At 33.4% G+C, this 22,721-nt stretch overlaps 3 protein-coding genes across 7 annotated transcripts; 1 reads left to right on the top strand and 2 right to left on the bottom strand.

Annotated features, from left to right (window-relative positions):
• The first annotated feature begins 7,270 nt into the window (after positions 1-7,270).
• Positions 7,271-8,620, top strand: LOC118029474 (caffeoylshikimate esterase). The gene has a single exon (XM_035033373.2). The coding sequence runs from the start codon at positions 7,376-7,378 to the stop codon at positions 8,351-8,353; it is 978 nt and encodes a 325-aa protein (XP_034889264.1). The 5' UTR covers positions 7,271-7,375; the 3' UTR covers positions 8,354-8,620.
• Positions 8,621-10,948: 2,328 nt separating this feature from the next.
• Positions 10,949-16,824, bottom strand: LOC118029475 (2-succinylbenzoate--CoA ligase, chloroplastic/peroxisomal). Of its 5 annotated transcripts, none has more exons than XM_035033374.2 (10): positions 16,213-16,824; positions 14,935-15,028; positions 14,661-14,829; positions 14,468-14,566; positions 13,555-13,652; positions 13,176-13,369; positions 12,734-12,861; positions 11,834-12,222; positions 11,401-11,612; positions 10,949-11,244 (listed from the first exon to the last, which is right to left on the bottom strand). In XM_035033374.2, the coding sequence occupies exons 1-10, from the start codon at positions 16,410-16,412 to the stop codon at positions 11,115-11,117; spliced, it is 1,713 nt and encodes a 570-aa protein (XP_034889265.1). In that variant the 5' UTR covers positions 16,413-16,824; the 3' UTR covers positions 10,949-11,114. The 5 variants fall into 5 exon arrangements, with proteins under 5 accessions (XP_034889265.1, XP_034889266.1, XP_034889267.1 ...); XM_035033375.2 differs by having other exon boundaries at positions 11,834-12,213; XM_035033376.2 differs by having other exon boundaries at positions 14,956-15,028.
• Positions 16,825-16,966: 142 nt separating this feature from the next.
• LOC118029476 (obg-like ATPase 1) lies at positions 16,967-22,565 on the bottom strand. Its single transcript, XM_035033381.2, has 12 exons — positions 22,407-22,565; positions 22,153-22,320; positions 21,466-21,589; positions 21,021-21,112; positions 20,691-20,789; positions 20,103-20,216; positions 19,956-20,020; positions 19,620-19,736; positions 19,269-19,344; positions 18,318-18,410; positions 18,067-18,117; positions 16,967-17,354 (listed from the first exon to the last, which is right to left on the bottom strand). The coding sequence occupies exons 1-12, from the start codon at positions 22,491-22,493 to the stop codon at positions 17,256-17,258; spliced, it is 1,185 nt and encodes a 394-aa protein (XP_034889272.1). The 5' UTR covers positions 22,494-22,565; the 3' UTR covers positions 16,967-17,255.
• Between the last annotated feature and the right edge of the window lie 156 nt (positions 22,566-22,721).

The following is a 22,721-nucleotide window of genomic DNA, read 5'->3' as shown; positions in this document are numbered from 1 at the left end:
AAATTATTCTTGACATCTCATCAAAATAATCTAAAAATATCAAAAAAAAATATTTATTTGAAGCAAAGAAAAAATAAAAATAAAATAATTTTATTCAAAAACGCTTTTAAAACACAAAAACAAATAGGGTCTTAGTTTCATCAACTATAAGGTCAAAACCTATTTGATTTCTTCTTCTTCTTGTTTGTATTTTTATTTTTTGTAAAATGATGCTATTTGAATTTAGAAAATTTAAAAAATATTATTTTATTTGATTTAAATTAATTCATTTAATTTATAACTTGAGTTTCAAGTGGAGGCATCGGTTGAACGAGTTAACTATATAAAATAAAAAACATGTATGAAAAAAATATTTATTTAAGATAAGATTGGGAAAAAAAATAGTTTTGATCTATAAAAATTCCTATAATATTAAAAATTATCACATGGAAAGAGGAGTAACTCTTCATCTTGTCAATGCATGGCAATTTTTTTTCATAATAATTGAATTGCATAGGCAAGGAAAGGTAACTGTCCATTTCATGTGATATTTCTTATTACTGTATTTATGTTAATCAGTATGAGCTAGCTTTGATCTAAGTTTTCGGGAGGGCATAGAGTAAGTTATTTGATTAATTTAGTTGGCACTCTTTTGAAGCAGTGGAGAGCCCTTTTTCCTTCTTTGTGCTCCATGGTTGTAGCAACTTAGATCTCTCTCTTTTTTTTTTCTTTTTCTTTTTTCATATCATTAATATATATTATTGTGTTTAATAGCTTTTATAATGTATGAGAAGTTAATGAGAGACGGTTTGTGTTTGTGGTCAAAACTATATTTAGTATATTTTAAAAGTGCGTTTGGTATGAAAAAACATTAAATTAATAATTTTTAAAATGTTTTTCACTGATTTTGAAGTATTGATAGCAAAAATAAATAAATAAATCCTTAAAAAAATCCATTTTAATGCATTCTCAAGTAAAAATATATTTTTAAAAATCACCATAAACCACGATATCAATCTCACGACAATATTGTATAACATTGATGAAGAAAAAGCCAATATTGTTTTAGCATAATAATGGTAATGATATTGTTTTATCTAGTTAACTTTTTAAACCTGTGAATCGTTCATTAGACCGAAAGCACTATTTGAAAAAACCATGAAACTTAATTTTGAATCAATCAAATGTTAAAGAATGAAATTAAAAAAAAAAACTAATTATACAAAAGGATTCAAAACAAAAAATAGAAATTAAAAGAAGAAGGATCAAAATTTAAATATTTAAATTTTATTTTTGATTGAAAGGTAAAATTGAAAAGAAAAATGAATTTAACAAAATGTCCAAAAAAAAAAACAAGATAAAATAATGGGGATGAAATTGAAAAAAATAACATATTACAAAATTGAGATTAAATGATAAAATTAAAAGCAAATAAAACTTCCATAAAAGGATCAAGAACAAAAACAATTCAAAAGAAAAAAAAAAATGAAGTTGAAATATCATCAACAAAAGAGGCCAAGTGTACCTTTTGGGTTAAAAATAAGAAAAAAAAAGCCTCACCGGTGACAAATCGCTTGGTATCAGAAACATGTGCCGCACCAATAGTAAAAGGATATGGTGATGCTTTCAATGACATAATGAAAGGGTATTTTTGGCCATTAGGTCTTCTCACGCTCTATTCGTAGTGTAAAGACACCTCCCACACGTTAGTGGTTATGTCACATATGCATACACATTTTTTCATTTAGATAATATTTAATCTATGTCAAAAGATCAAATTGTCCTTCATAAAACCGACAATAACAAAAGAACAATAATGAAACGACCAAAAGGCCATTGATGTATGAAACTGTATTTTAAAAATTAAGAAAGACATAAATACATTTCATATTAGTTTCCAAAAGTGTGTTTTGGGGGGTAATTTAGTCATTTTTTCGTGCTTAAAAAATATAAAAAGATACATATACCGTTGGTCAATCATTTAATGACTAGTGGGTATTGCAAAAAGACCAAAATACCCCCCAATATAAAGGCTTTTTTTTTTCAGGGTAAAGACTTCATTACACTATTCTAGTGAACAATGTTAAAAAGTTTGTGTCTATAGTGTTTTTCAAATAACAACTAGCTTTTGTTAATTTTAGATCTAAAAATAAAAATGGAAATAACATTTATTAGAGATAGGAAATGGTTTTAATCATATTATTAATTAAGCCTGACTTGGCCCAACAAGTCAACTCTATAATTCACCAATTCGGAGTCTGAATTCGAATTGAGTTTTTTTTAGACTTGTTTGAAAGTTAATCTAATTAACTTAATTGACTCGATTAAACTTAAAAAAATATAATTAAGTCAATTTTAAAATATTTTTTTATTCAAAACAATGTTGTTTTAATATGAATCAAGTATGGATTGCCAAGGAAATAAAACTTTAATTAGATGTTAAGTATAATGTTTGGCATTTTCTCATGGGTATACATTTTTGTCACATAAGGAGACACATATAGAAGTCTTTTATGCAATTTGATTTGATGGTATGATATATCTACATCAACATGAACCTCTGGCAAACAAAGTTGTGTCTTTCTATAAGAACAAAACAATACTAAGAATTCCACTTTGTTTGTTTGGAGAACATGTTCAAGAGAGCACATATGAAAAGACATAACAAGGAAAGATAACCTTATTTTGTTGCAGGGCAACAGGAAAAGCAGTTTCCAGTTAATCTAGAAGGAAACCCTAAATGTTCCTCTTGCATTTTTTTATCGGATATGCTTCAAGGGTTTGGTTCTGGTGTCACAGAGAAATATTATACAATTTGCAATCTTGTATTTTGAATCTCATTATTGTTTCATAATGAAATGAAATATTAATATTTTATTAATTATTATTTTATAAATTTTAACTTGAAAGTAAATATTATGTTTTAAAAAAACTGAAATTTATCATTTCTTTGAGATTTATGTTATTAAATCTAGCTTTGTTTAGTTGATGAATTAGATAATTTATATGTAATAATTCATCAATTTAGAACCTAACTCAGATCATGTTTTATATGTAATCAATACGATTTAACATGATTAAAACTTGGATGAGATTCAAAACAAAATCATTTTTAATTATTTTTTTGGTTAAATCTGAAATGATATCATTTTAGGTTAACTTGAATCCTTAATATATGTCTAAGCATAAAATACTGCCTTTTAAGTTGGACTTTAAAATAAAATAAAAGGTATTATTTTAACTAATTTAAAACGCAGCATTCTGTATAGAAAACAATCCTTTAAACTAGATTATAAACCGGAATCAGTAATTTATAATTATGCTAAGTAGGAATGAGGCAGCGGGGCCAGGAAAGCTACAATAATTTTCAGTTGGTGCGTTGCATGGAAGAAATATTTGTAGTCTCTGTTGCTGTTGCATTTCCTGATGAATTATTAATCTAACATCTCATTGTTTATACCATCGAGTAATTAAACAATCCTAAAGCTTATCGAAAAAGAAAAGAATAATCTCACAAAGCACAAAGTCCAACTAACCACAATCACTTGTTTATTCAGTAATCATGTTCATGATGATCACCACTGCTGTTTCTTTCCATTCTTTTAGGTCACGATCTTGTCATTTTACAGACCTAATTAACGAAAGCAAAAGTTATGGAAAACCTTGGACCCCTCCATCAATCCGATGGAAAACTTCCATGGTAGAAAGTGAAGGACAGCTGGCGTGTTGAATTCTCCAAATCGGAGACGAACACTCGCCTGTAATTCGATATATATGGAGTCCATGAGGATATTCCAGCTGGGGTGGGGAGCCCTTGGTCCCCATTCTCTTCAACCTTGTATCATAACCCTTTCATAATAGTTGTTGAGAGAAGCTTTTTGGCCATGTAAATGTTTTGGAGAATCCTATGCTCTTGCAAAGAGGAAGCAAGCAATTACCCATGAATATGAAGACTTTTTGCTAAATCCTCTCCCAATAAAAGAACTCCAAAATCAACAATACCATATGGGTTTGAAAGCCCATCTCAGAGGGGACATTGAATGAAGCTCTTAATACTAAATATGCATGGTTTTTAAAGCCTCTTTCAGCTTCAGGCTCCGTCCATAGACGTCACTGCCTTCTTCAATCCATGGCCATAGGTTATTTGCAAGCTATTGGACTGCGAGCACTTAGATTTGAAGGAGTGACGACTTCTTTTTATCATTACGATGGGTGATTGGTTACTGTATCATACAGAAAATAGCAGAGTTTTATATTTTTTATTTTGAAAATATAAAAATTATTATAGAGATAGGTGTATTTTGTATATTTGTCCCTTCTATCTTATAATACTAACTAAAGCAAAAAGGTTTTCCTCATGGATCAATAAGTCTAGCAACCCTAGATTTTGCAACTATTCTCTTTTATTCAGTGTTGCCGTTTCTTTCTTTAAGAATATGGTTGAAGAAATTTTGAGGGGTATTGTTTAATTTATTAGGTCTGAATATATTTTTTAAAAATTATTAATTTAAGTTTTATAAATATCATGATTATTAGAGGCTTACATGATCATTAATTTTAGAATCCGTAAAATTAATCGAGGTGCACACAAACTAATCTAAACATTTATATTAATAATAATAATTAAAAAAAAATGGTTGAAGCTTTTAATTAATGCCTTAAATCATGTATATATTGCCAAATAAGTTCCGAACAATGTATGTTTCCTTGCGAGAATTGAACTAGTTTTGTGGATGAGAAAATTGTTGCCATCACTCGACGGTTTATGCATGAATGCATCACCCAGAATCTCTACGACGCCCATCATGCTCATGGTTCATCATCCCACACAGGTGATGATGTCCTCGCGTAAAGGCACAAGTATGTTCCAAATTTGTCATTCATGTCAAGGTTGTCAATTTCATTTTATTCCATCCGAAATGATCGAAATATTTCATATCAATTTAAAAAACAGAAGAAAATGAAACAAATTTCATCTCATTTTAAATCTCGGTCCGTTCCGGATTTTTCGGCTAAATTCCACCCGAAACGTTCCGGTTTCATTCCACATGTTTCGTTCCGCTCTTAAAAAGCCATTGAATCAAATTGAACTTTATTCAATTTCATTAATTAAACCATCCGATTATAAAAAGCTCTTTTTCATTATTATTTTTAATAGCAATGATATTAATAATAATGTTGAAATTTATTATTACTATTTTCATTAACAATAATATTAATTTTTTAAAATTATATTTATCACTAATATATATGGTTTATATTCATATTGTTTTTTTTTTTCATGTTTATACTTTGTAGGAATTTGAGCAAAACAAGGGATGATTTAGATTCCATTAGCCACTTGATAACATTGACCTAACTTTATATTTAAAAATTTTTTGTTAAAACATTTTACTTTCATAATATTTTGATATTTATTTAAGTTGAATTACTTTAAGTTAAAGATCTATATATATATATATATATATATATATATATATATATATATATAATCTTTGACTATTTAGAAATATTTTAAATTTTGAAATTATATTTGTTTGGCATTGTGTTTGTATTGCATAATTTATAATTAATTTATCTTGAATTTGAATTATGTTTGTTGAATATATATATATATATATATATATATATATATATATGAACAGTATAACCCTAAAATGGCACGTCGAAACACTCTGAAACTGAAACATTTCATTCCAATTCAAAAAACAAAACACTTATCGAAACGGAATTGATAACCTTGATTCATGTTAACATTTTTTTTTTTTTGGGAAAAATTTTTTTATCAAGACCAACATACACACACACACACCAAAAATGAAATTCATTGGAAATAAGGTCCTCAATTATAATGAGATTTTCAATCAAGTCCTTGAAGCATTATAAAATCAAGCAATGCAAAATTATCAGATTTTAATATATACTGTAACCCTTAAAAAAAGAGCAAAAATTATTTGTTGCGTTATTTTCTTGTGCCTTGGTAGTTTTCTTAGCTGATAAAAAAATCCCATTCGAAAGTGATAGAAAACAAAATATTTATTCAATGTTACAAGTCCTCTTAATGAATAATTCTAACAAGGCCATCAAAAACACATGATTTTATTTGTTGTCAACGTTCATTAGTATACATAATCATGGCACATAAACGAAAGAAGAAGCAATAATAGTGTCATGTACAAGAAGAAGAAGAAGAAGAAATCACGATTCATGAATTATTCTAAGTACTGCTTTTGATGGGGGGTATAGACGAGCGTGGGTTAACATTAAGTATTATGTGATAGTGTTAGGGCAAGTTTCCTTAATTTTGATAGCTTTAGAGACTTAATTAACTGAACATCTCCCTGTAGTTGGGGATCTTATTTGTAGTTATTCCACGCTATTTGGATACGAATTTTCAAGAACAGCAAGCCAGCCACGTTCAAACCAAACCCATTAGCTCACCATAAGATACAGACATGAGAATGGGAATATATACAAATTAATATAGGAGAAGCCGCATTAAATCACTAAGGCTTCGTGGCAACTTCTTAGCTAGAAGTTTGGATCACACAAATGATTTGCTTCCAAACAATAATATATATAAGATTTTATTAATAAATTGGTTGGTGGCAGATAAAAGAAAATAAGAATTAGGATATCTTATCGTGTAAGGATTGTTCTGAGGATATCCTAATTCTTATTTTTCTGTTATCTTCTACGTACGAACCAACTTATTAATGGAGTCTTTATATATATATATATATATAAAAGTCCTGTGTTTGAAGAGATGCAAGAAATCTCGTATTTGTATATAGTCTTGTGTTTGAAGAGATGTAATAAATTTTCGTATTTGTATTGGATATGTATGCACAAAAAATTATTATGATTACAAATCATCATCATAATCTTTAATCTAAAAACTTAGAATAATGAATCATAAGTTTGTTAAATAATTATATCAACTTAATATCTTAAATTTTTAAGATTTTAAGATATATTTATATAATTCTTTAATAAATTCGTTTAAATAAAAGTTTTTAAAACTTCAAAACTTGTACATATTTATATTCTAATTCTATTTTTTGAGATAGGTATTTCTTGACCCCAGCAACATTAATTGTTAGGTATGACTAATAATTAATTAGACGGTTGAAGATTAAAAAAAAAAAAAAAAGGAGAATTCCTTTTGTTAGGTATGAATGATAATTCCCCACCAAGAATCCCATGCATATTGTCCACGAATCTAGCTATATTGCTGACTCTTTTCTTCTTTCAGTAAAATTTGGGTGTTCAATCATTTTCACAAATCACAATTGGCTATATAAAGTGCATTATCATCCTCAGCATTTTCCATCTTCATCAACTATTTCTTGCTAATTTTTGTCTATATCAATTAATTAGCTTTCAAGACGAGAAAATGTCACACCCAATTCACCAAGCTAATGACAAAAGTCCCTATGGAGACCTCACAAGAGAAGAATTCTACAAGAAGTACCAAATTCTTCACCAAGAAAGCTTCATGTTCAACAAGAAGAACATGAAGATCTTCACACAATCTTGGCGTCCGGATTCCACTTCTCAGCCAAAAGGGATTGTAGCCATGGTCCATGGCTACTCCTCAGAAAGCAGTTGGCTCAATGAGCTAACTGCTGTAGCCATAGCCAAAGCAGGATTCTTGGTTTGTGCACTTGACCTACAAGGCCATGGCTACTCAGATGGGCTAGCTGGTCATATCCCAAATATTCAATATGTTGTTAGTGATTGCATTAAGTTTTTTGACTCGGTCAAGGCTAGCAACCCTAAGTTGCCAGCCTTTCTATATGGTGAATCACTAGGAGGGGCAATTTCAATCCTTATATGTTTGAAGCAGGGGTATGCATGGGATGGCTTGATATTAAGTGGTGCTATGTGTGGTATTTCAGGTAAGTTTAAGCCTATGTGGCCCTTAGAGAAGCTACTCCCTTTGGCAGCACTGTTTGCACCGACATGGAAAGTGGTGGTCTCAAAGCCAGTCTCTAGCAGATCATACAAGGAAGAATGGAAGAGAAGGCTGGTTGCCAACAACCCAAACCGTCGGAACTCAGGGAAGCCTCCGGCGGCAACTGCGTTAGAGTTTTTGAGGGTTTCTGAGTACATAAGGATGCATTGCTGTGACCTAAGGGTTCCATTTGTAATGGTGCATGGGGAGGATGATTTTGTATGTGATTATAGGTCAGCAAGCTTTGTGCATGAATCAGCTTCAAGCAAGGACAAGACATTGAAGATCTTTCCTGGTATGTGGCATGTGTTGATTGGTGAACCTAAGGAAAATGTGGAGCTTGTCTTTGAGACTATCCTGTCCTGGTTAGAAGATCATGCTGCCAAGGCTAAAAACACCAAGACCACAGCAAGTTAATTACTAGCTCTTTGTTTTTGTTCCTATCAATAATTAAATTGATAGAAATTAAGGAAATGTTATCATCACAAATATACTTGGTAAAATTAGTATATTTCCAGGAAAATGAAGAAAGATATAGATCCTTATGAGGAAAGGAAATCAATAATTTAATAAAACAGTCGCTGTCCCATTCCATCAGCTAGCTGCATGGTCATTTAATGGCCGGTGTATACTACATCTATGGCATGTGGCGATCTCTCTCTTATGCCAGCAGCCATTTAAAGATTTTCTAGCCAGCCAGCTCTCCCATAGCTAATTGGCCCATGGTACTCCTCTCTTATGCATGCTTTCATTTCATACATCCAAGTCATTGTGTATGTATGTATGTATGTATGTATGAGCATGGTGCCTTTTGCTTCTCAATTATTGAAAGCTAGCTGTGTTTCTGTTTGTTTACGTAGGGTAGGATATATATATGGACAAACCCTCTTAAACAAGAGTTATATATATATATATATATATATATATATAGAAATCCACGAGCTTGGCTACTCGCCTACTAGTCATAATAAAGATAAGACAATAATGCAGCGGTTGAAGGGACTTGTTCTTCTCTGCATCTTGCCGGTCGTGATTCAAGGCTCTCTCCAATACCGTATAAAATCCTCCTTCCGTTATCTTCAATAACTAGTTATATATATTTTTTTAAAAAAAGATAAATTAATAATTTTACTATGTTTTTAAAATTGAAAAGTCTATATAGACCTAGACGCTAATTCAACTTTTTTTTTTCCTGCTCTCAACATCAACTTAATCATTTTACTATTTAAATAAAGTGTGAAAAAAATCATATAATCCCCAACAGGCGAGGACATATACCTTTTTATGAGAAATGTAAAATTATTAATTTACAATTCTAATTCACAATGCAAATAAATCTAAAGCTAAAATATTTGACATTGTTTCTATCTCCCTTTTCCGTTTTAGTTTTCTCTTAATTCTAAGATACAAGAAATACACACACACACACAAAGAAGAAGATATAGGCGAGTTTTATTAAGAGATAGAGATAAAAGTGTAAAATAAATTCCTCTTTAGTATAATTTTTAGAATAAATTTATATATTTTTAAAACATAAAGTATAAAAAAACATATCCATTCCATCCCAGTCTCAATTTTTCTTTTATTAATAAAAAGCTACCTTAAAGCTCCTCGTCGTAGATGAACTGGATGGATCCACCCTGCTTGCATCGGAAATTCAATCTCTCTGCTTTGACTAGCTTCAAATCAAAGCTCGGCTATGATGAGCGAAACTACATGCATGTTATCCAACAAAGATCTAAAATTCGTATTGATAAACGAAAGTCATCAACATGTGATTTCGTCCCTTCCATCAAATCAAAGCTAGAAGCTAGGACTGATCTCCCCTGTGAAAGGGGATTCGAAAAGTCTGACCTAAGGTGTTGGAAGGTGTCTCCTGAGTGATGGGCAATGAAAATGGAAGGTTTCCAATCTAAAGGTTTAGTGCTCAAAACGTATAATGCTCGAACTGGGACTAGAACAAACAAGGGGGGGAGCAAACACTAGCAGTTCCAATAAGCCATGTTAAAACACAGCCCTAGCTAGGACAAGAAGTGTGTTTAATAAAATCATGTGTTGGATTGGGTTGTGGTTTTGTCTCATACATGCACCCATATCAAGCATGTCCTCTAAACCAGTAAAAAACAATGGTGATAGTTGTCAAAAAATCATACTTAAGTTTGTCAGGTAATATTTTAAAATATAATTTATAGTATTCTCTAATATATCCTCTCAAGTAAAGGTTTTTGAAACTTGAAACTTGCATAAGCTCAGGCTCACATTATTTTATGTTTAATTTTTATCAAATAAATAAAAATGTTGAGATTTAAACTTGTGACCGCTTGGTTATCAAGACTTTGATATCATGTCAAAAAATCATTTTAACCCAATAGTTTAAATTGTTAGGTAAGGTCTCAAGATATGATTTAAATTATTTTCTAAAACACCCTAGCCTTTCAAGTAAAAGCCTTTTGGACTTAAAACTTAAACAGACTTACACAACTTTGTGTTCAATTTTTTAATCAAATAAATAGAAATAATGAGATTCTAACTCATAATTATTTAGTCATTCAGACTCTCAAGATATAATTTATATTATTCTATAATAATGATGATGTACTACTATCTTCGAGTTGATCCACCAGACATTGTATGTGGTTAACGGTTAGAACAACCAGTCTAGCATAATTCCTTACAGTGATTAGCCTAAAAGGTGAGGAATTAAAGGCATACAACCACCATAGGTTACAAGTTTCTGACTAACATAACCACCACATCAATTAATAAACTTCCCTTTATAATATGGCACCTAGCTAGATGTTCTTAATTTCTAGAAACTTAATTGCTAGCTAAGAAAAGCTGGAATCTCCATTGAAAAATCAAGTATAATCTGTTGCCTTTAATAGGACTCCATATCTTTTCTCAATCCTTTTATTTGTGCTATAACGTCTCGCGTTTCGCACAAGCTAATTCTTCTTTACTTTATTCAGTGACTAGGGATATTCTCGGACCACCTTGCGCACCAAGACTAAATTCTCGGAAAAGTAGGATATGGCATTTCACATAAGATTACAGCCATTACTGAATTGGATGGACTTTCTGAGCTAGGAAACTAGGACGTGGCACAGTGATTTCAATGTTTTTACTTTGTTTTTTGCTAGCAAAAATGGTACATAATGCAATCAATTATTCATAACAATCAAAGATTGCTGGGGAAGAATTGTAGATGAGACATAACTTCCCTTCGAACTTGGTCCCTTCTTATCTTTCCAGTCGTTGTCAGTGGAAATGGCTTCCTCCATAAAATAAATAGCTTTGGCACTTTAAACCTGCAAAAGATTTATCAGTAAGCCACTAAACATCTTCAAAATAAACGTGAAAAGGAAGAAAATGCAATTGATGAATCTTTGCTGCTGAATATTTATCGATGTGAATAGGCCATTAAGTTAACATTTCTGGAACGGATTTAAAGAGAGCAGCAATACCCGGTTAATTTCTTTTCCCTACAGTAGTCTCTGAGGACCTCTCTGCATAAGGTTAGATTGTTTTCTGCAGATTGTTTACAGTTGTTATTGGTCCATTGCCAACTTTGTCTTAATTTAATGCAAGCAACAACCATCTCTGTCAAACGAGCTTCTGGAACTCCCACTACAACAGTGGCACTAACTCCTGGATGTTGCAACAACATTGCTTCCACCTGAAACATTAAAGCAACTACACTTTATAGTAAGGACCGTGAAGGCATAAATCCAGTCACTGATCCATTAAAGACATGAAGCTCAAATTTATTATTGCACGATTCTACAGTTCAGAGGATCCAGCAAATCACTCTGCCCATGATTGTCCCAATGTTAGATTCAGCCGCTATTGCTTGATTATAAAGTAGATTATGAAGGCAGATATATATATCACACTTACCTCTTCAGGGTAAATGTTCTCTCCACCGCTCTTGATTTGGGCATTCTGTCGTCCAACGAGCCATACATTGCCACAGTCATCTATGGAACCAATGTCACCTGTGTCAAGCCAAAAATCATTGGTGGATTCTGTTGCCTTCATTGGATTCTGATCCCAATATCTAAGCATTAGATGGGGGCCTCTAGTTAAAATTCTGCCAATGGTAGAAGGTTCGTCAGCACTTATCTTTAATTCAACATGTGGTGGAGGATTGCCAACACAGACACCATGCGGTTGGTGAACTGAACTGGATTTTGTTTTATCCACTGCCTGCAGAGTCTGAGCAGGGGTTTGAAGTGTTGGATCATGAAGGGTCATGAAAGTTAGAGAAGAACATGTCTCTGTCATCCCTTCATAAAAAGGGAGAGAGTGAAAAAACAAAGTAAGACACTAATAAATCTAGTAGTATAAGAAACATAGCTCGTCCAAATTGATTTGTAATTTCAAGAACAATTTAACATTGGAAACATTATATGGAAATACAATTTTTTTCCATAGATGTGTAAATATGGTTCTAATTTCTTCATACTTAGCTTGTTTGAGTAGCTCCATTCAGTTCAGCTACACTCTGATAGCCTCATGTGGCCTGGATTGTCTATGAATCACTAGGATCAAAACTTGTTAAATTGACCTAGTCTAGTGGCCAGCATTGTAGTGGTAAATGTTATGCAGAAACAATGAAAGTAATTGCAGAATAGCCTAGAGCATCCACAATCCCACTCCTCTAACACATTAGAAACCAACAATTCAAAATCAAATTCACATCTACAATGTTTCATCAAAAAATTGATCCCAAAAAGAAGATAACATGCCAAAAGATTATATTAAAGAGGAAGACAACAAAGATAGACAAGTCGCTACCGTAAGCTGAAAGAAGCTTAGCTTTTGGGAACAATTCGGTGGCATCTTTCATAAGCTCAGCTGACAGACTCCCACCTCCATTTAATAGCTTCTTCACATATTGCCTCCCTTTCCAAGTTTCTTTCAACCTGACAAAATATTTCAAAATAGTAGTTTACTACTATGTGACATAAATATAAAATCACAAATAACGCAGTGTGGTCAATGTTGGGGGAAAATGAAGAAAACTAAACAAAATATTTTAGAAGAGCTTAGCAACAGATATAAAATTTTAAGTGTATGCTGACAAATTGCAGCGTAAATGTTAATCATAAAGTGCATGTCGTATGAAATGTAATAATGAATTTCAACAACAAAAACTACAGCGTAAAGATAGCTCTATCCAAGCAGAGGTTAGACACGACTCTGTTTATCTCCATTACAGGTGGGACTGCAACTTTACCTGGTTAAGGAAATCAAATCAGCCATCATTGCTGGGACAGTGATTAGAGAAGTAACACAATGTTGCTTGATAGCTTCTATGGCTAACGATGCTTCAAATTTTGGTATCAAGACATGGCAACCTCCGACCATTAGCATGGTTATGGCTGATGACAATCCACCAATATGGCACAGTGGAGCAGTGTGCAAATAAACCTGAAGAAGTCCAAGGAATAAGGAATCCAGCCAACAATCATTTCTAGCTACCAATGCTACTATTCTCCAAATTATAACTCTAGAAATATCCTTAATGGTTTGCATTATCTTTATCCCTTTTAATTGCCATGGTTTTCCAGTCATAAATTCAGATCCATAGAAAACAATTCTTCAGAGCTGCATACATCATCCTCACTGTAACCAACAACAGCAACTTTCGCTAGGGACTGTACTATCATAGCTGAATGGCTTATGATAACTCCCTTGGGCCTTCCAGTGGTTCCTAAAGCCATAAACAAATTTCAGCCAAAATAATAATTAGATTGGTGGATCATGCCAGTTAAGGATCTACACAGGAGGAACCTGAAGAATGGTACTAGAATTTAAACTTCAATCATATTTAAGATACTCTCTTTTTTTCACGTAACTTATTTTCCCTGCTGTTGAAGTGATTCTGTATGTAAAATGTGCTTAGATGAATTAATTTAAGAGAAAAGCCCAAAGCAATTTGTAGAAGCACTTTCAGTAGGAATCTTCGACAACGAAACATATCATAAAGGACACTCAAAATTCGAACCAACAGTGGCCAAGTTTAGCTCAAAACATAAAATTTTGAACTGGTCTCAAAGGGTTTGTCATTTGTTATTGGTGACTGCCAGTTGCTGACCTATCATGTAGCAAGGATTTGACATCTATTGCTTGCACATGGTTGATAAAACAAACAGGAGTATTAGACTCTGTTAGAATTGTATGAAATAATTGTCATTTCTGTCAGTTTAATTGCTCAGATCTAAAGAGCTTTCCTTTCTGTGAAGTCATGAAAAGTGCTCTATCAATTGGAATCTAAAAAAGGGAAGCAGCTGATCTTTGAGATCCCTAGGCGACGTACTGGGATGGATGATTGAAAGGAAGCAGGGAAACCCTCCCTATAAGGGGGGTATGGTTGCTATACACAAATTCAGAATTGTATTTATGCATTATACCAGGAACATGCACCAACAACACTCTGAAGATAAATTTGGTAAAAATATAATATTCCACTGAACATCAAGAGATTTCTTCTTGAATTTGCTTCCACACACATCATAGGACTTGTACCTGAAGTGAAGCATATTACGACAGCACCCTCAGGTGCCCAGGAGTAATCCAGTTGTTTAGTTCCTATGGCATGCTTCCTAAGTGTTTCAGTAGTTAACACTGTCAAAATGAAGAAAACAACAACAACATTATGTCTATCAGAACATGGAAGAAGAATAAAACCAGATGAAGAGATGTGAAGGAAGCTACACACCATTTGATGTTTTTTCAAAACCAGAAGAAGGGGAACCTGAAAAAACATGCCACTTGACAGAAGGTAAAGCATTACTCTGGAGCTCTTGATACCAGTGTTTACAGCTCTCATCAGTGACCAGCATCACTGGCCTTACCATCAACATTGCTGATTTTGCTTCTTCGAAGCTCTGCAAATCGAGAACACAAAACCTCAATCTAACTCTTTAGGAGTTGGCTAAAGAATTACGCAGCAAGTAGATAGATGGCAGGTGCAGATGCCGAACAGTACATACACAGGCAGGTGATGTACTAACCCATCGGTAATTCAAAGGAGCAACTATGCCTCCAACAAATGCAACAGCAAGTAACCACTCCAAATACCAATCACTGAAACAAATACATTCATCAGAATTTGTAAAATTACATCAAATTTATTAAACACGGGTCACTATTTATTAGTATTTAAGATCAACATTATTTTACACCAAAGTTATTAACTTGTCCCAACCATGACCCAGCCTAAAGGCCGGAGTCATAGGTTGGACGAGTTACTCAGGTCAATTTAAATCAATATTATTTTAAGAATTTAAGAAAATAAAAAAAAAATTGTTGTTATGAATTTTTTAAGAAGCTAATCATGTTTTGACAGCGTCATCAGAAGAGTGCGGATAAACTCAAGGTCAGCACCTACTTGGTTTAATTTAAAGCCTAACTCAAATCAAGTCAGGTAAATCACCAAGTTGGCCCACAGGACCAAGTTTAACAACACTATTTTACACAATCAACAAGGATTATTATCCATCAATAATTTCTATTTACATTGATGAACAAAAAATTATTCTGGAAGAAAACAGAAAATGAAGGGCTAGATTAGAGAAGTTTCAAAAACTACATAAAGGTCAGCTAATTATAGTATAAATTTCAATAATGTCCAATGTAATTTATCCATGATTCTTTGTATTTTCAAGATCATAAGTTTTTTTTATTATTATTTCTTGATATTGCCACCTCAAAGATGAAAGATAAAAGTCTTTCCTTGACTTCATATTAAATTAAATTATATATTTTTTGTTCTCTCTTACCAAACTAGTTTTGACAATGCCGCCAATATTATTAAACAAAAGAGGCCATCAATTCTTGTGAGCTCGTTGCATTCAAGATTCCTATGGTTATATCTTATATTCTCAAAGATATATATTTAATCCTTGTTTAATTAACCTTTGCTTACTTCACCAAATTAATTTCCTTAATCAATGCAAAAAACCCTTTTGAAAAACACCATTAATTCTAAGTTTAAGACGACTAATCTATGCTTAAATTAATCACAAAACCATGATTGTTCACTCAAGAAATTAATCAATTGAACGAAAACAAGAACCTGATTCCCACTCCACTCAATTTCCTAGCAAACCAAACAAGAACATCGACACCAACATTTTCCAATAACAAACTTCCAGAACATCCTTAAAAAGAAAGAAAACATAACTCAAAGTATAAACCACCGTCTAAGAGAACCTGTTTTTTTGCCAAAGGAATGTGATGGTGCAAGGATAGATGATGATGATAACAACCTGTTGAAACCACAGATGGCTACAATGTCACCATTGCCAAGACCAAGTTGAAGCAGCCCATGAGCCAAAGACAAAACATCTCCCACAAACTGGTGTCCTGTTTTTTGCCTGTCACCAGAGATGGTAACCACAGAAGTTGAACGTAGAGTTGATAGTCTGGTCAGGCACTGGCAAATGTGGGCTTGAGAGTAATTAGCCATCTGTGTTAGCGGCGAATTGGGGATATGAAAAAAGAAAGTCTCCTTCTCTTTGGTCTCTTAATGGAGAAATTGGCAGTTGAAAGAAAGCGCGGATAAGATTTCCTTATCAGTTTGATAGTTAGGGTAAGGATAGGGGGATTAGGCTGTGAGGCTACGTAGGTCACAGTAATAAGTGATTGGTGGATGGTTTAGAGAAAGCCACGTGGCTTTTTCCTAATGGAAGAGATTTTGGGTCTCTTTCTCTCTTTAAGATTTGTTTTTTGTCTAGGAAAAAAAAGACAAAAACAAGAAAACAATAAAACATCCCCTGTACCTCTTGTTTTAAAAATAAAACGATTCAAACATCCGTGTCTGTCTCCATCCCTCCAGTTATTTCTTGAACACTAACCAAACACATCCTTTCTGATTATAATTAATAATTAAAGCCAGTTGCTCCTTACAAGTCCGCAACTTCTTCTTGAACATGTAAGAGAACAAAATCCTAAAAATGATAACTTAATCACTCATCCATCATAGCAAAAGAAGTTCATGAAGGAGAAATTTGTGGAAGGCAATACGGCGATGAATTCTTTGATCCCATTTTATTTATGGCCTCCCATGGTACTTTTCGACTAGATGTATTAAAACAGAAGATATATGCCAATACACCATAAATCCAAGAGCTCATGATTCTGATTCTAAATTACAATTCTTAAATCATTTGATTTGGGCTGTGATGTTGTGATTTTACAGTCACATAAATGACCGCTCAAATCAAGTGTTTTTCCAAGCACCAACCAAATTTCTAGCATAGCCACCAACAATACATCAATCATTGCAGTGGAAGATTTGAAGGATAAAATCTCACTTCTTTCCACCCCCAGACACATTGAACTTGAAGAATATTATGTCTCCATCTTGGACAACGTATGTCTTCCCCTCCTGCTTATACTTCCCAGCAGCCTGAGCGAAATTGCAAGAGAGATTCAATTCGTCAATAAAAAGGATAAGCCTGCATATTTTGTACAGCTGGGGTGCGGTGCATATAAATATAGACACCAATGTAGGAGTCATTAATGGGAACTTCACTACAATTTTCCTTTACCGTCACATTTCAAGTTCAAATAGATGCCATATTAAAAGCTCACAATGCCCATGAGGCAACAAGATCAACATCAATCATACTAAGAAAACCACCACCACCACCACCACATGCATGTGATCTTTTCGGAAGAGTACTGTACAACATGTGCATTTCACTCATATATAATACATGCAACAAACTCGAATACCTTTTAGATTAATAGGACACACTAGTTGATTTCATAATGGTTCCACAGCCAATGATCACTTGATATCATGTAGTTTATTCGGTGCATATTTTTGATATATTCTGGACATATTCATCCTTATGTCATAAGTTCTACAACCGTGCACTAGATTCTAGGGCTGCTCATCATGTTGCATATTGTAGGCTTCCATGACAGACAATAGTATCTCGTTTTGTTTCCTTTTTTGTATCTCTTAATCTCTCCTTTTACCTATTAGTCTGTCCAATTCTGACTCCAAATAGTTACCGAGGGAATATATTGAAATATGGAAATTATCATTCACAACCCCCCAAACCCCTGAGGCTCTCACAGCAAACAAACAATGTTTTATTCAAAACGCATACCTTAACAGCTGACTCACTACCAAGCTCCTTCAGATCATCGAATTTCATGACCTAAGCATTATCAGGAAATTCAAAGATAAGAAATCACAACGTTGAATTTCAGTGGTCACTGATTAAAATCAAATATGCATCAAGACCATTAATGAACTTGGAAATAATGAAAGGCACAGACAGTTGAGATTATAAATTTATTGAGCAGTTTGTTAAAGACTCAGTTTTGAAAGTGGTGAATCCAAAAACAAGAAACAAACCTCAGCACATATAAATCCTCTTTCAAAATCAGTATGGATAGTCCCAGCAGCTTGGGGGGCTTTTGTCTGTCGTCTGATTTGCCAACATTTCACCTGCAAGAGTAAGTGATTCAGGACATAAGGCTTAACTTATCAAAACAGAGGCCACAGACAGCTGGCTGTAAAGATATTATGCCATACACAGGAAGGACTATCATGAAAAATATATGCCATCAATGAGAAGGATAATTATCATTGCAGACAAAAGAAAACATGCACTACAAAATAAAAATTTTGTTTAACACAAAAAACCAAATCCCAGACTAATAGTGTTACAATCAGATTATGAGAAACTAATGAGAGCTTGAAAACCATGACCAAGAGGGAAATAGGCAGTAATAATTGCTACTGATGTTCACAGAAAATCCATGTACAGTTGCCATCTGCTAAGATCTAACAATTCAGACCAAAACATAGCAACTAAGTTAATTTCTTACAATTTTTTCCACAATCCACAGTGACAAACTAAAGCGCCCATGTGGAGAAACATTTAGTTGAACGGGCTAAAATTTTAACAAGAGAGATTCCAAAGGCTACACTTCAAGTTCGTGAACATAACTATATGAATGATTGGCCAATACTTGCAGAAATAGTTTGTCATTGAAAAATGTCAATTACTGATCTGAGAAATTGTAAATTACATGTCAACAGTGGCATTAACAATTATCAGGAAACTGCATACAAATGCACAATATGCCTTTATTGTGAGATGCCATGGCCATTGGAAGTTCAGAACATGTTTTGGAGATAAGGCGTCATATAGCTGCAAACAAAAGTAAAAAACCACTACCTGCATACTCAATTCAATTGCAATAAATTTTCGAGCTAAGGCTTTCCATAAAACTTGCCAAAGATAAACTAAAAAAAGAAAACAACAATACAAAAATTGTATGGGTATTAGGTATACGTTACCTCGTCAGGGCCAGCAGTGAAAAAGTAAATTAGATTAATTGCTGAAAATCCAATCTTTATGATCTTTGGAAGGCAACTGCAGAAAAGTTGGGCTTGTTTCAAGTTAATACCATAAAAAGCACAATGTTATAATTAAAAAAAAAAGTACAATAAGCCTAGAAAACTTCACATTGCAAACTCCAGAAACTTTTTCCAGCAAAATATGAGTTTGGGGGGTGGGGGGGGGGGCATCATCATTAGATTTTGTGAGCACCCTACTGTTTTTTCTCTCAAATTAATATACAGATCTTCAAATGAAAAAAAAAAAACAGTTCAGAGATATTTACAAGCCACTGGCTCCTCAATACCAACCTTTGTAACTTGTTCTCCTCGCAATACTTAGCTGCTTCATCTGGTAGCATATCAGCAAGAGTTCTCTCTAATATACAGCTGAAAGGAATAATGGTTTCACCGCCATGTTCCTGCACCCTACAAAAGAAATCAATAACTTATTTCTTTTGTAGGAACACAATCTAAAAGAGCGTATGCTTATCAGAGACCACCAGTGAAATTCAACAATGAAACTGTCTCAAGCAACAATAAATTTCTACAGGGGTTGTCAAACATGCAGGGAATGGAGTGACAGGCTTCATAGCAACATACATGAATAGCTTGAAATGGTAAATACGAGGTACAAAAAGGGCATACCATGCATGTATCTTGGGCAAAAACTTGTTCTTCTTTCTTTGGTAATCCTTTTCATTCATATTAATCTGCAAATTCAATGCAATAGCTAAGAAGATCATCAAAACTGCAAAAGATGAGCCTAAGATGAAAGGAGGGTGGAAAACGTACCAAGTAGACAACTGGCTTGGCAGTAAGCAACTGAAAAGTATTCAATATCTCGATATCAGCAGCTTTCCATTCTCCTAAACGGACATCTTTCTCTTCCTCAAGCCAAGCCTTGACCTAACACGCACCATCATTGCTTGAAATCATTTAAAGGAATAAGCCAGTAGTTACACTCCCTCAGTCACATATTAAGTGTCCTACTTTCCATTTTTTGATGTCTCAATATAAATGCCCATTCTAAAAGTCAAAGTATAATTATTACCTTCTTTCACTCACTTTCCCTTATTACCCTTTACCATCTATCAAATTTACTCAAAACAAACATTTAACTATATAAATATAGTTAGGGGTAAAGGTGGGCTCACATTTTTAAAATAAACACCATTAATTAATTTATTCAATTCCTAAAAATTTGTGCAAAAACAATGAAAAAATTTATTATGGGACTGAGGGAGTATATATACAAAGCCAATAGACATCATTCAACATATGCAAATGAAGAATAAACACAGGCCCTTCACATCAGCATGTGATTAGCTGATAGATTCAAGGTAAAATATTATACAAAAATCCAGCCACGAGAATACATACCTTTTGACACAACTCCAGCTCTATTTTTAGCTGCTTATCATTGCTCCTCTTCATGCTCTTCTCAACATCCTCTATCCTCCTCTCTATGAACTCAATATCCTACAGTACAGTCATACAGGGTTTAAAAATCTAATTCATTTTGACTGATAAGTTTAAGACTGAGTGATCAAAAATCCATCACAGTATCTTATAGCACATCCCATTCAAAAACGCATGATGGAGCATACTTTAAAATCAAAAATAAAATTCCAAAACAGTCATTTACATGTTCAATTCATAATTATGGGCATTATTTAAGTGCCAAACAGTATCTATAGGTAAATCACATACCTTCAGTCGTAGCTCTGCGCTAATAACTTCAAGATCTCTAACCGGATCCACAATGTCGTCAACATGTATAATATCAGGATCCTCAAATGCTCCTATTATACATGCAAAAATATGAATAAATTCCACATCACATGCACATTTAACACCCATGTACAACAAGCAGGGAAAAAATTCTCAGATATCAGGTTTAGATTGAACCCAATTTGTAATTTCTAATATAGCAGCAGCAAATAGAACGGTTAACCCTATCCAATGGAAAAGTTTTCTACTATTCTCCCCTTAAAAAGCAAAGCACCATATTTCCTAAGAAGCATATTTCTTCTTTGATGCACATTTTATTGTCAATTTCCATAAGAGAGTAGTAGTTTAGTAAAAAAAAATTGAAAGTCACTGTGCTATTTGAATAACAGAAATCTAATTATTAAAAAAGTGATAAATATCTTACGCAAAACATGAAAAATGCCATCAACAGCACGAATGTGAGATAAGAAACTGTTCCCCAATCCTTGACCTTGATGTGCACCTCTAACCAATCCAGCTATATCATGAATCTCCAAGAATGCTGAAACCTGAGCATTAAAAATTTCAATATATATTGCATAAAGTACTTAAAACCATAAGAATAACATAAAATGTAACTTATCATCGTATTCGATCCAAAATATCACTTCTAACCAACAAAATTGCATTTAAGAAAAAACAAGGAATAAATTGTCATTATGTCCATTTTCTCCCCATGATTTCAACCAAATCTAGAAATACCCTCATTTTTTCTTCACAGTTCAGCAATAAGAACCATGTTAATCACCCTATTCACAATTCTAGCATATGAAGTATTTAAATAAAAGAACAAACATGATGGAACTAATCATCTCATCTCAACACGTCCCATCCAAAAAAAAAAGCATAAAGATTCCTAACAGAAAAAAAAATGTTATCTTTTTAAAAAACTCAGTACTAAGTTTTCATTATTTTCACTTTCTCCCCATCACTTCCATCAAATTCCAGATTTTCTCATTTCTTTCTTCATTATCCAGCAATAATAACCCTGCTTAATCCGTCAGATTCAACAGCTAATATCATCAGCACGAAAAACCCACAAATTATATTCAACAACTTCAAGCACACAAACCTCGCTTTTCGGCTTAAACAGCTGGCAGAGCCACTCGAATCTCTCGTCAGGAATATTAACCCTAGCCTCATTAGGCTCAATGGTGCAAAACGGGAAGTTTTCAGCCGGTATTGACAGCTTCGTCAGAGTATTAAAAAGGGTAGATTTCCCTACATTCGGCAATCCAACCTAGCAAAAAACGAAGCAATTTTACACATCGAAACACGAAAAAGAGGTTAAAGTAAGGGAAATGAGAGGGGTGAGAGAATAATTACAATGCCGATCTTGAGGTGCGACGAGAATCGGCCAAGAATCGGCCTCTCTGCCGGTGCTTCTTTGGATTTCGATGCTTTTGGTGGCATTTTTGGGGGGAAAGAGACAATTGGTTTAGGGTTTTTGGGAGTGATGAACTGATGATGTTTAGCGTGAAATAGCAGAAAGGCGAAAGCAGTGATGGCACTGAATTGGGCTTTTTTGGGTTATTGGAGGATATGGGCCTTCAGGAACAAACCCAATTGGTAGCCACAAGTTTAAACCTGTACATTAATTAAGATTAAGTTGTTTGTTTCCCGGAAAGTAGTTTAAACTTT

This window comes from Populus alba, chromosome 11 (assembly GCF_005239225.2).
Source record: "Populus alba chromosome 11, ASM523922v2, whole genome shotgun sequence".
NCBI classification, from domain to species: domain Eukaryota; kingdom Viridiplantae; phylum Streptophyta; class Magnoliopsida; order Malpighiales; family Salicaceae; genus Populus; species Populus alba.
Note: the sequence above shows the minus strand (reverse complement) of the source record. Positions and strands in the feature narration are given on the sequence as shown.